The following is a 17,588-nucleotide window of genomic DNA, read 5'->3' on the forward strand; positions in this document are numbered from 1 at the left end:
CTGCCCAGGTGGGACAAAACAGAGTGAGTGACACCTTCTTGGTCACAGCATGAATTAAAAGTCATTTTAAGCTGCTTGGATCAAAATCTCACTTTTACAAGGTTAACATTTTGCCAGCTGAATCCCATTCACAGGGAAAGCAGCTAAGGAGGAGCTTATGTTTGGCAGCTGCTCTGAAGAGAAAGGGAAGGTTGGAACAAATTGCACCTACTTGCCTACTAGCAGGCAAGGGGAGCATTAGTGAGATACAGACCAAGTGCCAATGGCCTGTGAATGGATGTTTGACTGCTCAGGTAATACTGAACTACATGACACTTTAAAAGCCTGCCCAGCAGTTGTTTGTAACCCCACCAGCCTTGCTCTGAACTAGCTGACAGCTCCTCTTGCACTGCGCTTTTAAGCCAGGTTGAACCTAAATCCTCTGGAAGCAACACAAGGCATGATTAAAAATCCCAGCCATTCCCTTTGAAAAACCAGGCCTAGCCCTTTCTGTGCCTCAGTTTCCCCCCATAAAACAGAAATACTAACGCTGCCTTTTTCCAAACCTCTGTGTTTATGAAGTGCACGAACCACACAGGCCAGAGCACGCTGGGCAAGGCAGCCCTGACCTCTGTAACAATGCAGAAACCTGCTTCATTTGAAGGTGTGACCTGCACCACTGCAAGCCAGTAACACGGGATCCATCTCTGCTCTCCTTGGCCCAGCTGCTCAGAGCCTGGCTTACCTGGAGCAGGGGGATTGTGAGTTTACAGGCGTGCAGGACACTGTGCGAGCACTCGACTGCAGGTGCCACTCCCTGCCAAGCATTTCATTCATATCCCACCAGTCAGTTTGGAAATTGGCTTTCAGCTGCTTGGCTCCCCAAACTTGTGCAGCTGAACCCCTCAGCTGTAGGGGAGCCCCTTGGCTGCCTGGTGTCCCACCTTACTGCCTGCTGCATGAAGCGATCGGGATCCACAGCCGAAAACGTTGTCAGGACGGTCCCCGTTGGCACCCCTTCCTCCAGCCTGATTAACTTGTGGTTCGTTGGGAAATACGGTGCTTCATTGACATCTGTGACTGAAATGGTGACTCCTGCTGTCGACTGGAAGGACATCTGGATGCCACTGGCCAGGGGAGCTTGGTTTGATACCATCACTGTCAGCATGAAAGCTCTGTTCATCTCGTAATCGACTGCCTAAAACAAACAAACAAGCAAGTATAGAGCCAAGCAGAGAATAAATTCTACGTTCTGGATGGAAGCTGCAAGATTAGAAGGCAGATGATATCAAAGTCATTGCCTCATCTTGTTTCCTCCTGAGCTCAGTACTTTTGAAGGTGTAAATCCAGAGCAACTTCAACCTAGTGGAGGGTTTGGCCTTCCAGTGCAAATAGTTAAAAAAATTCCACAAAGGAAAAACTGCAAACAGCAGGGAGCATTTTCCCTGTGTTTCATTCCAGTGCTAAGTGGTTTCCAAAAGACAACCTGCCTGTGAGAGTTGAGCATCACCCACCCAGGGCTGCTCTAATGCAACAGGTGGAGCCTGTTAAGAGGGATGGGACAGGCACTTAGCAGTGCTATTAGCACTGAAAACTGCTGACTATGGAACCAGGACGGTCTCTGCAGACTCATGAGCCTGAAGGGCTCTTTATTTTCCCTCTTAAATGAGCTTATAAGCAAAGGTGGAGCGGCCAGGAAAAAATCCCTGGTCAGGTTAAGAGGGTGGTCCTTCCAGTGGGACCTCTCATCCTCCTGCAAGGCACCTCGTGGTCTCTGGAGGTTGCCTACAACTCTTAAAGCTGGGTTTTGCTGCTGAGAGGCCACAGATCTCTTCTCAACACACTCATGAAGACAATGTGTCTCAGGAGCCAGACAGAGTGAAAAGCCTCTGCTGGCACGACTGACTGAGCCCAGTATAATAATAATTTCCAAACCATCCCACTAATTATTATGAGGGAAGTCGCTAATCATCTGCCAGAGAGGCTTGAGTTATGCAGGATCACACCTCTGCTTGTTAAAAACTGCTTTGCGGTGATTTATAAATTTAGAAGCGTATCCATCCTCCCTAATACCTTCTCCAGAGCTGAGTCTGCAAAGCGCTCACTCAAGGTGTAAAACGCCACAGCTACACTGACTTGGGCAGGGATTTACAGCAGCAAAAGCTGGCTGCCATGTCCTGTTTAAAACCCAGTATTGTCAGGAGGGAAATCAAATCATAGGAGGCTACACGAGAGAAACAAATTTCAGGGGCAAAAGGTAAAACAGCGGAATCTCTACTCAATTGAAGTGCAAATGTTCCCGATGCTAAATGGCTTCCTGACAGGCAGGGCCAACATTTAATAAATAAAAGGAAGCATAAAGATTCCCAGTACACCCACCCGTGCTGACTCACGGACTTGTGCTGCATTCAAAACTGATGCATGGTAAAAGTTCCCATTTAAGCACTATTCAAGGCCTTGAAACAATTTGACTAATGCATTTCCTCAATTTCTTTTCACACCCCTTACATTTATATTCCCCCAACTTTCTTCTTTTTTCTTTTATTCATGCTGGTCTGTTTGCTAACCTGCCTGCAGCCACTGTGCACCTCCCTCCCCACAGGGGCTGAGGCAGCTGGGGGCTGAGCTGAGCAGCTCATGGGGAATGATGTGGGAAACTCCCTGCTGCTGATGCTCAGGACACACTGACCACACACAACTCTGCTAGGATGTGGCCTGATGCAAAGTAGTGGGGTTTTTTTTTTCCCCCCAGAATGTAGGGCCATTCTCTCAGCTTCTTCCTCTTTCTTCTGGGAGCAACAAAACCAGGTTTGCAGAAAAATCGTGTAAGGAGCAGGGCTGGACCAGGATCAGCCACCCCAAAGGCTGTCCAGGAGGCATCAGTGTCCCCATACAGTGTCCACCACACTTCAGTCTGCAAGACAGAGGTCATCTGCCCCCATCTCTCCTGTGTCCACTGAGTTGTATTTCACACAATTTTGTTGGGAAAAAAAAAGGTAAAATCAACAGCCTGTGCTGTCTCCGCAGTGTTTGGGCTATTGAACCCCATGGGACAGCAGCCCCTTGCAGCCAGACACCGTCCAGCCCTAAGGCAGAACTTCTTTCACACCTTAATAAGCAATTTATACCAGAACAATTCATACCTCTGCTCCCTAGAGCTGCCTCCCTCTGAGGATAATGGTGCACAGAGCACTCTGTGTTCCTCACACCACACTCATCCCTTCCACCTCCCTGCATCTCACTGAAAATGCTGTATATTGGTCATCTGACGTGGTTCTAGGGACACAGTGGGCTTGGCATTGCTAGGTTAACAGCTGGACTTGATGATCCTAGAAGTATTTTCCAACCAAAATGATTCTTTCATTCTATGACAGCAGGCTCCTGAAAAAGCCCACAGAGCTGCTACATTTGGGACAAGGACACATGGGACTGTTGCCTACTTTTTCACTTTTATGTCCAAGAAGCACTTGACATGAAATTAAAAAGCAGCACTTTTGCAGATACTCCTTGCTGGATGTTTGGAGTCTGATCTGGCTGGGAAATATCCCCCTGGAGATGCTGCACATCCTCCTCCTTCACGAGCACCTCCGACCTGGGTGCAGCAGAGCGATGCCGAGGGCTTGCCACGTGTCCTCCTTGTCTCGGGGTACTTTTAACTGAAGTGAACAAATTTGCCTGGTGTTATAGTTGATGCAAATAATAACTGAAGATTCAGCAGCATCTCCATTATAAATTCACAGCTCTGATCCATGCAGAGTTTATAATAACATTTTACTTAGCTGGCTGCCACAGGGCAGCCACTGCTGCTCTGGGAGATTGTCTTCAGACTCTGTGGTGTCTCATCTGAGTGGGAAGTTTCTCTCTCCCCTTGATCAAGGCTTTCTTTGAAGATTAGGGTCTTGCACAGTTATGGAAATGGTTTGTAAAGGCAAGAACAGAAAAGGGAAATGTTATACCTCTGGTGATCAGACTGGAGCTACAGATGGGGTTTTGTGAGGGCAGCTCCAAAATGGTCCCCATGAGCATAATCTGAACTCCAAAGGGAAATCTGGTTTGGATGGATTTCTGGCCCTCTGTTTCAGGCCCCTAAAATGCTGGTGAAGTGGTGGGATTCTGCACAGAGCCCCACACCCTGTGCTGTTTCTGTGACTCTTTTGCTTGCAGCAGGAGTTACGTATAAGCGGCTTTGAAGAGCCACGTGAAAATTCAGCCATGTAGGGTCTGTAAATAAACGGTTCATTACTTGACTTAATTTTTTACCTGTGTTTTCAACCCACATCAGTGATCAAACCAGCAAGAGACTGCTCCCACACCACAAAGAACAAGCTCTGACTGGCCACCCAGTCTGATGAGAGTACATCCCCCAAATCTTTAAGCATATTCACTTATTAACTGAGAACGACATATTTCAAAGAAGAAGGTGGAATCCTAAGAGTCTTCCCTTCTTCACCATGAAAATTTAATCACAAGCAATTTCACTCATTCTCCTTGCTGCAAATACACCAAAAAGCCTCCCAGCCTGATAAGGGTAGGGAACCCCGGTGCCCAGGGGGATCAGGTGAGGTGATGTACTGAAGACATCCAATGCAATTTCAAGCTCTGGGCTCAGCTCGATGAGATTGGATTTTCATGTGGTTCTCTGCTTTGTGATCACTGTGGGTTACACAGCAGTGGAAAGTCAACACCAGCATCAATGGTGTCTTGACAAATCTGCCCTGCTTTTTGCCTGCAAGTTGTGAATAAGGGATGGCTCATTATGCACAAGTCCTTGTGCAGAAGTGTTGATCATGCAAATCCCCTGTTGTTCACTTTGATGTGCCTTTAAACTACAGTCCTGACACTTTGCAAGATTTAGAACAAGGGGTCCTCCCCTGCTTGCAGTGAAAACGTTGGCATTTCGATTTCAGACTGGCTGCTGATGTCAGTGGAAGTTAAATTTTTGCACTTTACTTAATTGAATATTTTCTGTTTAAGCAGAAAATATACAGATATGGATATGTGTGTACTTACACACATATATGCAACCATATACACATGTCTAAGCTTGAAGAGGTTTCATAATGTTGTACCAGGTAAGGCTGTCAACCATCATCACAGAGCAGCAAAAAGTGATAAATAAGAGGACCCTGCTGAAATACCATCTGGCAGGTAGGATGATGTCTCCCTTGAAGTTTCAGCAGAGCAGCATCTGCAGACACACACACATAGCCCAAGGGTCAGGGAACAGGACAGGCTCACACATTCCTGCCAGCGTGACCTCATTGGCATTTCACTGATGCCATTTTTCCTAAGACCCAAACTGAGCACATTAGGAATGACTGCAACTTGTTTAGCTAATAACAAGGAAACAGGGCTCAGCACAGAGCTATTCTTGAATCATGCTGCTCTTTAAACATTAGTATTTCTACCTATGTTGTTGATTAAAACTTTTTGTAAGGGAAGGCCAGACTTATCAGAAGGTGCTGGCTTTATCCACCCCAGCAGGTATTAATCCTTCCCATGTGCAGTGCCTGGTGTGTGCTGTGCAGCTCCTACACATCTCAACAGCCTATGCGTGATGTCTTCACTGTTTTTTGTAGTCAGAGGGAGCATCCACAGGCATCTTATCTGGGAAGAGCTTCAGTGAATCCTGAAGGGATCCAGTGATGTCCTGGCTGTGTGTAATGACTGCAGAAACACTCACTGGCCTCAAAACTGAAAAAGGAAGCGAATGCTCCAATGAAGATAAAGCCATGTTCTTTGGAGGCAAGGAAGGAAACACAATTTGATACTTGCTGTGGGTATCTTGAGGCTTCCAGCTCTCCCAGCACATGGAGGGAAGACAGGATGGTGGATATTTACAGTCTGATTTCTTGGAGTCTTTAGACAAGATCCTTGGCTGATCCAACCTGCAGGGTGGCTTTCACTTGAGTGGAGCTGTCCTGAACTGAGGATCTGTCCCACTCGGTGTGTTTATCACTTAATACCTTATATTGCTTAATTTCCTTATAAAAGGAAAATTTCTCCAGCAGTTTCCCTGCCAAACAACTCAGTCAAAGGGAAGATTTCCTTTCCTTCTGTTACCAGAAAATTCACTTGTCCTGACATCTCTCCTGCATTCCCTGCTTTCACAGAGGCTCACTTGACTGACCCAGGCAGTGAAACACTGCCCTTGATTCACAGCAAACAGGGGCTTTTCTGGCTCAGGAAGGGCAGGGCTGCCAAGCCCAGGCCTGTTCCCTCTTACAGAGCTCAAAGAGCCAAGGAGATGCAGGAGGTGGAGGTCAGGCTCGGGTGCTGGGAGCCCCTTCAGGATGTGAGGCTTTTTGAAAGCTCATGGGTGGGCTGGGCTGAGCTGGGAAACCCAGAACCAGTGCCATACGCTGGAGGTGAGAGTATTCAGGACTCCTACATGGAGAGAGACGGGAAACAACAGATCCCAGTATTTCCAGGCAGAGAAGGCATGAAAGAACTGCTGGCTCCTGGCAATCCCTGCAGCTGTAAGGGTGACAAACATGGTGTGCTTTGGCCTCCCCCTTACCTTCACCACGGTGACCATGCCCTCGTTGGTGATGGGGTCTGTCCGGATGGTGAAGTGGCCAGAGGGGTCCCCGCTGATGATGCGGTAGATGGCATTCCAGTTGGGAGAGTGGGGCTGGTCCCGGTCCATCACTGTCAGGTTTGCCACCACAACCTCCACTCTGTTCTCAGGCACTTCTCCTGAATACTGCAAAAGAAAGACAGCAGTGGTCACGGTGGGAGCTTTCTGTCCATCCTCACACCTCCCTCCCCTCTCCCTTCCATCATCGTGCCCACTGGGAAACCAGTCCCATTAACAGGACCATGCAGTTATTTGTAATGAGCAACACATCTCTTTCTAAATTCTGATTTTCCTATTTTTCTCCTTTGAGTATTTTCCCAAAGCCTAACTTCACCTCTCAGCCCAAAGGAGAACAAACCCACTATCACACGGCTGCTGCACAAGATTCAGCAAATGCTCCAAGGAAACCAACAAAAACCATTCCTGGTATTCTTGCTCAGTTACATCAACCAGAGAGTTAATTGTCAACAGCATGGGAAAATGGCAGAATAAAATGTCTAAATTTTTTAGGATGACTATCTCCATTTATCCCAAGGTATTTTGCCTCACTCAGATTTCAGTGATGCCATTTTATTGCTTCTTCAGTGATTTTACTTCATTTTATTTCTTTCTTGCCCTTGATTTGATTCTGTCTCATTATTTGAAGTGTTTCTTGTGATTTTGCCACAGCCTTTCCTGGTGTTTAATTCTCTCATTTAGCACTGATTTCCATGGAGCATGTCCCATTCAGGCACATCCTGACACATTAACTGCATTCTTTTCTGCTTTCCAGTCCCTGATTTATCACATGGCTGATCAGGGATCCTGGCCTGTGAATACTTCCAGTGTTTGGGGCTCAAAAGCTGCCAGTAAGACACATTCCCAAATTTTCAACTGTCCTCATGTCTCAGCATTGCCTATTAGCAGCACTCGCAAATCAACACTCTGAGTGACATATGGCAAATTAAACACTGGGGAAATGCCGGGAGCGGCTGGCTCGGTGTCTGCAACTGAAATCCTGGCCCCAAACTGCAGGAGCAGAGCACTTCTAAAATCTGGCCTTTGGTGTGCACAAATGCCAGGTTGTGTAAATGATAATAAATCATGCCTTTGTTAGCACAAGAGTCCGTTTCCCCTCCTAACCCATCCCCATCCTTTGGCATCTCTCCATTACGGATGCTTATATTTAGGATATATTATTTCACTGCTGACAGCAAAAATATTCAGTCTGCCTTATGCTAATGTAAACTTAAATTTGCCCTTTAGTGGTATCCTGAATGGCATCTTGCCCTCTTTTCTGCTATGCACCTGTCCTAAACAAGTTTTCATTAGTGAATGCAGATGGCATCTCTTTCCAGCCATGCTGAGTGGTGGGGAAGAACAGTGGGAAGCTGCAGGATAATTCTTATTCCACTACATGCTACAGCTCTTCTTTGCTCTTTATTTCCCCTGATTGCACTTTTTCTTTACCCATTCTCTTGCCCAATTTGTAGTCTCTGCAGCACACAGCTTAAGCAAGGGAAATATATGGAAATTTATCAAAAGCCTCTTGAAAAATCCATTAGATTATGTCATATGTACACTCTACTATCACCCTTGTCTGAACTGAAGGAGATTAGTTAAACAGGATCATCTCTTCCTAAATCCACACTAGTTATTGCCCATTACATTAAATTAATGTTGTATGGCACAGCAGCAGTGACAAGCTCATGAGCCCCCAGCCTCTTTTAGGCTGCACTGCCAACAACAAGGTATCATATTGTAATTCCAAAGAAGTTAAACACTCCCTGAAACCATCTCAGATCTTCAACCCAGGACCACAGATTTTTTCTGTCACTCCCAGGCTTATGCCCTGCAGAACCAAACAGAATTAAATCATCAAGAACAAACCATCAGCTGTATTTAACCCATTTAAGAGGGCCAGTCCTATATGATCCCTGAACACCTTTAGCAGGTCATAACCCAGGGGCTGCCAACGAATTTGGGTTACATGGAAGTCCCACATAATGGATTTTACAGCAGCTCTTCCAACAGCCATCACATCTGTTTTCAGCCCATAGTGACAGAGCTTACACATTTTAAAATATGAGGTTATGTTAAAAATTATAAATACACAAGCACATGCCAATATAAAGCCTGGAGGAAGATCACAGCAGCCTATAAAGCTTTTCCATTGGGGTAAATACCACAATGCTCAGCACATCCTGGGCAATCCAGGAGTTCATCCACTTGTTGTTGACCTCTGTTAGGTCCAGTTAGGAAATTATCAGTCCTAAGCAGCACTGAGAGTGGCTATTGCCTACTGTGCTTATAAAGCAAAATGTTTTTCTGATGAGAACAGAGCACCTTCACTGGAATCAAAGGAGCCATCCAAAGCTATTCAGGGTAAGAAGCAAATCTTGGAGAGATGTGCCATGAAGAAAAGAATAATTTTCATCAGCTACAGATCATCAGCTACTGGGAATTCAAACTGCAGTCTGCCTTTCCTCCCTCTCACACTCCCCCACTATCATTATTATAGGTAAATGCTGTAATGTGTATTGTCCACAATTGTCTTTACCTTTAATAAAATTAAGTAATGACATTAAATTACACCTGCTAAAGGAAGGATGGCAGCTCAAAGCTACCCACACTTCTTTAATGTCATTTCCTCCCCACCCTGGAGTAATTCAGGATAATGAACATCTTTCACTATGCTGCTTTCCAGCATTCCCTCTGCTCTAAGTTCTCTTTCATAAGATTACAATTGATTTTCAAATAAAGAGAAGCATATCTATTCAAACAATGTAAAACAATGGGCAACGGAGGAGCTGCTGGAGTAAACACAAGATTGATAAAGCAGTGCTTGACCTATACCTGTAGCATTTACTCATATTCCCCTGTATTTCATTTAGCTTCACTTTCAACTGTTGCATTTGAAGTCCTTTATTTCCAGAGTGCTTTTTTAAAGACCATTCACAAGGATTTCTATGGTTGATTGTTACACACTTTGCTTCCCTTCTCAGATAAGGATTCCTTCTGAAACTGGCATGTTCTTAAATCCTTAAATTCTGTAGGGTCTTTTATTCTTCCCCTCCCATAAAAGCCTGTGCTGGCAAAACTCCTTCTCCCACTCCTCTGGAGCTGGCCTCTCTGAAATCATGCCTTGCTGAAAAGGAAATAATTCATTCTGATTTTTGGGCTGGTACTAAAATTGGTTAATCCCAGAATTTGTCTTTCATCTCATTTGGACCTGACAGCACATAAACATGCGGACAAATATCATTCTGGAGAAGAAAGGGGTTGATGTAGGGGACAAATGATGAATTCAGACCATGACTTGACTTTGTGCAATAAATCTGGAGTCTGGGCAGTGAAGCCATGCACATCTGAGTAAAACCAATTAGCTACTGCAGCCACTCCTAGGGAGGTGTGGGATTGAGACAGATGAACACAAAGATAATTATTCAGGCTTCCTTCTAAAGGGAGTTCCTTTTTTCCAATGTTCTTACTTTTTTCCCTGGCTGGTTTTGCTAAAAAGCTGTGAAGGCAGAGACTTGTTCGCATGAATGTCTGCAGGAAAGATCTTTCTGTTGTCTCCAAGATTTGCTAATGATGACACAATATTTGTTCCAGGCAGCAGTGGTTTATGAAGGCTGAATTGCCTGGAGAAATAGTGTTTCATGACCTATAGCTATGGATTAACACAGAACAATAAGGGCATTTCAGTCCTCTTATTAGACTCTAAGCCCTTCCCCTGACAGCTGTGGCTGCTGCAGAGTGCTGAATCTTCTCTCTGGGTCCCTTAGGCTGGGAGAAACCGAAATGAGAGTGAGTGCATGTGGTGGTGGGGAGTCCCATCCCTCCCCAGTTCCTGCTGCCAGTCTGCCATTGGGCTCTGGAGATGAAGGGATGTGCAGCCAGGGATCCCAGCACTCGGGGGGCTCCACTGGCCCACGCAAGCTGTGGGAGCAGGCACGCAGCCTGAATAAAACCCGCAGCTCCTCATGCTTCAGGGCATCCACCCAACCCCTGCTGGCATCCCAGGCAAGCGTTTACCTTTCCTGCCTGATATCTAACAAAGATGCTTGAAAAGTAGAGAAATTAATAAACAACTGCGGTCTGGTTGCAGCAATCTGTGTAAAATGGAGAAAAAAAAAAAAAAAAAAAAAGATGAAAATCTCCTAATAAATCATTAATTGTGATGTGCTTGCCCAACTGCAGCACGGAAACAAGCAAATGCCATCCTAATTGATTGCTTCTCATTCCATCTTTATAGGTCTGCATTTTTTATTGTGGGGGTTGAATAAGCCCAGAGGTGTAAAAAACCTCTAGATTGTACTCAGCGTATCTGCCAACTTGATATTTAGATCAATAATGCTCTTCCCCTCCCCCCCCACCATTCCTACTACTGGTAATTTAGCTTTTCTTCCTAGCAGACTAATTGCTGTTTCTTAAGCCTTACTATCAATTCTGTGACCTTTAATTTCCAATATTGTTTGCTGTAGGGATGACTATGCTGGGGCTGTGAGCTATCCCAGCCCCTCTACGCCGCCCCAGCTCTCGGCTGCTGTGACAGTCACACAGGGACTGACTGCGAGGTTCTCCCTCCACTGTGTGCAAAGGAGCCCATGAGCTGGCTCAAATCCCCACAAAACCCCTGTAAAGTCAGCCTTTTTCAGCAAGTCAGGCTTTGAGATGCTCATTTCTGGTTTTATTAAACAACTCACTCCTGTGAGGTCTCGAGTGATGAGCACCGATGTCCTCACTCCTTTTTGAGGCTGCTCTGCATGACACCAGCTAGCAGTCTCTCCATAAACCTCTTGGCTGTTGTTTTTCCAGACTCATGACCACAATATCCCCTGCACTGCAGTGTCCCTGCTTCATCTTCACATCCACGTGGATCTGCTCCACAGTCCATCCATGTATGCATTGGTGCTCCTTCACAAAGGAGCTGCCCAGGCGGCAGGCACTGCCTCATGGTGGTCAGGCAGGAGTCAGCCTTGCCCAGCCCAGTCAAGGAAGTGCATAACAACGAGCTCACCAGCTTTGAAAAGATGCTTTGGAAGTTTTGCCTTTGTCCTCAGCAGTTTGTGCTGTTAAAGCACCTCACCTGCCTGCAAAGGAGCCCTCTCAGCTCTGAGCATGGTGTGGTGGAGACAAGGCACCCACTGGTTCACAGGGAGTTTGTGCAGGAAGTTTGAGTGATGCTCAGCGTGGTCTCTGTGTGCTGGTTTCTTTTTCTTTGGGCAAGTTTGAAAAACAACAGCAAGGCTTAAAGTTTAGCACTTCTGAAGCTGATCCCAGGCTGGAGCACAGACAATCTCTGTCGTGTTCCTGCCACAGGTGACAGCCACTGGCTTTACACTTTGTCTTTGCTGGTGTTATTTTTTCAAAATCTCAAATAATGACTAATTCTGGATCAATATACGAGTTTTACTCTTTGAATGTGAAGACAAAGCTGGAGCAGAGGAGAATAAAGCAATACCCTCTCTTTCAGATGCAGCAAAAGAAAATCCTCTCACTTCAGACTCTGGTGTGAGGAAGGAACGTGTAGGTTTCACCTTGGTTCAAAGACTCTTTGAGTACTTGCCAGGAGTTCAGAGCACATAATAGTAAAAGGATATTAAAAAAAAAAAAAGTAGTTTGCATGTCTAACAAAGAGCACAATTTTTTTTTTCATTATCAGATGTTACATTCTTTTGATAGTATGAAAAGATGCCGCAGAAATGATGACACAAGACACCATTCTGCTGCAAGATAACCATTTCCAAATAAATACATCTTAAGAAATGAGGTTTGAAGTTTGCATAGAAATTTAGATATTTTATAAAAATGCATTACAACACAAAGGAGCTTTTTACAACGTTCATATGAAAGGTTTAAAAAGAGATTAAAATTATGTCCTTGGAAGGCACATAGCCTTGTCAAGAAAAAAAAATTCTACATTAACCCTGTGTAGGAAAGTCATACTTTATCTCTATTTCAAAGGCTATAAAGAACCACTTTAATCAACCTGCTTGACTTTGGGGACTTGCACATCTCACTGAAACTCATGAAATCTGGCATAGTGTGGTTTCCAGAACACAAAAGCCTTTAATCCGTAAACCGACACTCTTGTACATTCAAATCCTGATACTATCTCCTTGTTAGGAACTAAAATTGTGAATTTATCCAAAATGGGATCTCATCTCGTCTAAATGATGTAGCCTTTGCAACAGTGACCTTTAACAATGGTTATACCCAACAATGAAAGATTTTATGTCAGGAGCCAGTGGAAACAATATACATTAAAATTCTGATCTGATAGCACAGCCCTTTATTTTCCAGTTTTAGACAAGGATCCTTTGAACATTTCATTTGCTCTCTTGTCTAACATACCTTTGTTTTTTGCCTACGGAATGAACAGCAGGAAAAGGTGGCTGATACTTTTCTGCAGACTATTTGATTGTCAGGTATAATTAGTAATGCTCTTAAATAGAGACATAGATTTTAAAACAGCTGGAACAGCCTACAAAGCCTAATCTTAAAAAAAACTCCTTATATACATACATTTATATAACAGAACCTTTTTGCACAGACACATCATGGCTTTACAGTGCTTGACAGCCCTATGCTTCCCTTCAGCTGCAGAACCAAAGGCTAAAGTGACTTGCCTGTCTCCTGAGGCAGCCACAGAACGCGCTGGAGCCGCGCCCTGCACTGGGGCAGAATCCTGGGAACATCATTAATTCATGTGTTACTTGATAAATCCATTAGGTCAGCCTGGATTAACCTATCGATCTCCCCAGTGCATTGTCACAGAGCCCTGTGATCCTTGCTGAGCTGCCAGGATGGAAAAGGCCCCAGCCGGGAAGGCTGGCGGGGAACTGGGATGAGCTGGATCACAGCACGGCTCTTCCCAGGCTCTGAGTTCCACTGGGGAACCCAAACACGTTTGTATGGGCTGGGGAAAAACAGGGCAAAAGAACAACCAGAAGCTCTACCACCTCAAATCAAACCACCACTGCTCTGGATACCCTGACCTCAAATTGCCAAAGCAATGCCCCCTGCATCCCCCACCACGGCACGGGGCAGCTTCCAATGTACTTTTACTCTCTAAAATAACCAGCTCCCTAAAAAGAGGATGCAATTAATTCATTTGTTGGCACATCAATCCTTGCATTTCCTTCTCCTTCTGCAAACTGCAAAGCAGCAAATAACCACGCTGCTTTGAACAACACTTTGAAAACATGTTTTTCCTGATTTGCATGTAAACGAGAGCAGCAAAAGTTGTGTGAGAGAGCTCAGCTCCTAAGTGAGCAAAACGTACTGCACAGGTCTGGCTCTGTATCTCTTGGTGAAATGTGTCTAGAAGGGGATGTTTCAATTCAGGCACCTGTAATAAAGTTTCATAAGGAAGGGCCTTAAGCTGATAAATCTGGTTTAGGATTTTCTTATTAACTGCCCATTCCTCATAATGAGTTTTTAATTTAATTTTTTTTTCATATTTTAAGGCATATAAAAGCTGCTCATGTGCCTCTGGGATCTCAAGATGGGTATTTGGGAAAGGAAGAATTTTGAGAGTACTGAGACTGATTTTTTACATATGCTATAATCCTGGTATTGAGATTTTTAACAAGTTTCCCGTGCAGCACAGCTCAGCCCTTCTGCACACTGACTCCTGCTCAAACCTCCTCTCAAACCTCCTCTGCACTGCAATTGAAATCTCTGTTATTTCCAGATTAGTCTCAGAATTAGCACACAGGGGGTTTTTGCATTTTTTTTTTTTTTTAATGAGTAGATTGGAACTCCATCATCAGGCACTGGAAGATCCTCTAGTCTGGCCATAAAAAGGGTTCCTGACTGGACAGAGCACTCTTGTAAGGAGAAAGCCACTGAAGCAGGTGTTTTGTTCTAAAAGTGTGGTTTATTCTGTGGTTTAAAGATGTGATCTTCTGCACTGGTGCCACAACGGCCAATTTTTTATGTCCTTACTGATGTTTAAAATATAATGGCAATGTCTGCCAGTGGGGTGAGAACTTGCACTCACAGGAGATTTGTGCCAGGGTTTCTACAGGAAGGGAGGGAGTCCCTAAAATCTCAGCATTACAAAATGCTAGGTGAGAATCTGGCACTCTAGAGAAACGCCTGCCTGTTTACAGTAACTCAGAGCACAGAAAAGACTAAATTCAATGCTGTGTAATTAATCAGCCTTGCCATGAAAAAGAGGCTTCTCGCTGCAATTTTGTTTTCAACATTTCCTGTGGAATGGAGCAGAGAAATTCAGTGAGAAATGCAGGACATTGGGTCAGAGAAAACATGGAGTCACTCCCTATTTCTCAATTTAGGAAAGAAAACAATATTATTTCTCCTTTATTTTTTTTTTAATTAAAACCTGTTATTGCACTATGCTGAGCAGTAGGAAAAACTCTACCATGCTCAAGAAAACTTTGCGAAACCTTTCAACCATTCTCTGATTTTAACTGGCTGTTCTCTGTGTTGTGACCCTTTCTCCTACAGCTGAGAAGCTCTGAGACATCCTGGACAGTTAGAAAGTTTTGATAAGAAAAAACTCACTCACAACACTCCCAAATCCTTTGCTAAATCTCCCTTTTTTTCCCCCCCAGCATGTCACTAAAGATTTCATAAGTGAAATGTACTTAATGAAATTCCAGATATATATCCTCTTAAAATGACAGCCCTCAGAAGCAACTGTTTTTAAGGCAACAGAATATTGAAGAATTAAAAACCTGCCGACCCAAGGAAGTCAGCCAGCCTCAGGAGGAGATTTATTTCAGTGCCTTGCAATAATGGAGTTACAGAATGTATTTAAATTTCTCAGCCTCACACCAGTGCCTGAGATACTGTGGACTTTTAAGATCATGAAGTAATCCAGCACAAATGGGTGCTTGCCTGGGACACCTGGCAGACATAGACATGGACATGCCATGGCTGTGTGGACATCCAGCTTAACCAGGATTCTGCTGGGTATCTACATTCAGAGAACTGAACTGGGCTCTCCAAGGCCAGGTGTGGAGGAGAATTAGGATGTTTCATATGTAACCAAAAGCAGAAAGAGGCACAAAATCTACAAGAAACCATTCAAATCTGAGGGAAATGCTACAGGTGGAAAAATGTCAGACAAGAAATGTGGGTAGATATGTGATATAGGAGCATCAATGTCTGATTTCTCCTTGAAATTTTAGCCTGACTGATGCACCAGAGATGATGAGAACAGCTTCTGATCCACACACCCTGATCTGGTGGCGGAGCCCTCGGCGATTTCCATGGCAGCACAGCACAGAGTCACAAGGACATTTCCCTCTGAGGTTTCCTTTAGCTCCAGAGATTCTGTCAGTGGCACATGTCCCTGTCACACCTCACTGCACACAGGTAGCTCACACCTCCCCGGAACCTCCTTCTCCCTGGACAATTCCATGGAAAGCATGGGATGGGGATGTGGTCTACGGCTTCTCCCTCTAGATCCTGCACAGATTGAACAGGGGAGGAGAAGGAGGAGAGAAATCCCTGCTAAATGAGACATTGAACCAGGAGACAGCTCTGCCAGAAGCTGCAAATGAGAGGGCTCATGACAAATGGGGGACAGTGAGTGATGGCTGATGGGCGCTGGCGTGGGCCAGGGGTTGTCCGTGCTTTGATAACATTACATGATATTATAATATTAATTAAAACTTTATAATGATACTATTAATATAATTATAATATTAATTATAAGATTAACCCAGCTGCACAAACCTGCAAACCAGCAGGTTAGGAAAACCAAATGTAAAATCAATTGATGTGTCACACACATGCATTGTGACTTATGCCCACGGTGCTGAGGATGGATGTGCCACTCACCCCCTGAGTGACAGCTGCTGAAAGCACTGCAGAGACAGCAGGGCCTCGTGCTGTATGTTCCAGGTGGAACATATGCAGGAAGCACATGGAATCTGTGTTGCTCCTCCTGGCTCTGCCTCCCGTGTGGTGCTGCAGCTCCGACTGACTGAGATTACACTCTCCAGCATGGAGAGGAGGTTGTATTATTCTTGATTTTACACCAAGTAGTACATGTGTCCAATCTGAGAGAGACCAATAGAATATTTTTTTATATCCCCCCCCCCCCTTTTTTTTTGTGACAGAAAATTGAAATTTGTAATGAAACTATCATTCCCAGTTTTTTTTTTTTTTTTTTTTAATCACTGGTCTCTGGCAATTTTAAACTCTGAGGTCTGAAAAATTCATTACCACTAACTTCCATCAAGGGTGTTCCTGAAACCAAAATTACTTAATCAACTCAATTTAGCTTCTTGTGTAGACCTAATTCAGAAAAACTTTATCTTCTTGAATTGTTATTGCAATTAATTTCCCCCCCCTTTCTTTTTCTGCAGCAGACGACATTTCAGTAATTAGATATTCTATAAAAATGAGTTATTCATTCAGAATAGCTTCACTTTTATATTTGATTAATCATATTACCACTGAGGTCTGGGTTTTGTCTCCAAGGAAAGTTTAATGACCTCATTTTAATCCTTCTTTTAACCACCAGGCAGGTATCAATGACGAGAAATAAAATTATCTTCTTTTTTCTTTTCCTCTGCTTTATTTCACAATCTCAAGATTACATTTGATGCTTTTTCTGTGTGATTGACCCATTTACAAGAAAGAATGTAGCTGATTCCAATTAGGTTCAGGGCAGAATCAGGCTAAACAGAGTCTTGAACTGTGCCTTAATGCTCAGTGTAAAGGAGAGGAACCAGAACTGCTTTACCACGTGGCAGCCAGTTTAAAGCTCTGTATATGATTAATTTGGTGATAATTTGAAAATGAATGTACTGAAAGGAAATAAACAAAACAAAAGGCACTGTAAATTTAGGTTTTGATTAATGGGGTCTATTAGGAAGAGACTTCTATCAAGGGAATCACATTTTTAAAAAAAAAATCAATGCATATATACCCACACAATATAATGGAATAATTCATATAAACCACAGTTTATCTGGGAGTAGAGACTTGGATATGATTGATGACTGTTTGCCTTGTATCAGCATCTATCTATGCTTTGGATCCAGCTATATGCACATCTATA

General features: G+C 44.1%; 1 protein-coding gene across 2 annotated transcripts in view; it reads right to left on the reverse strand.

The window, feature by feature from the left end:
- Window positions 1-17,588, reverse strand: part of CDH4 (cadherin 4) — a 420,603-nt gene that overhangs the window by 16,148 nt on the left and 386,867 nt on the right. For both annotated transcript variants that reach the window (XM_069034053.1, XM_069034054.1), the window contains exons 9-10: window positions 6,500-6,685; window positions 924-1,177 (exon numbers count right to left, since the gene is read on the reverse strand). In XM_069034053.1, the coding sequence (XP_068890154.1) occupies window positions 924-1,177; window positions 6,500-6,685 (440 nt within the window). The remainder of the gene's footprint in view (window positions 1-923; window positions 1,178-6,499; window positions 6,686-17,588) is intronic.

The sequence above is a fragment of the Aphelocoma coerulescens genome, chromosome 20, assembly GCF_041296385.1.
Source record: "Aphelocoma coerulescens isolate FSJ_1873_10779 chromosome 20, UR_Acoe_1.0, whole genome shotgun sequence".
NCBI lineage: Eukaryota > Metazoa > Chordata > Aves > Passeriformes > Corvidae > Aphelocoma > Aphelocoma coerulescens.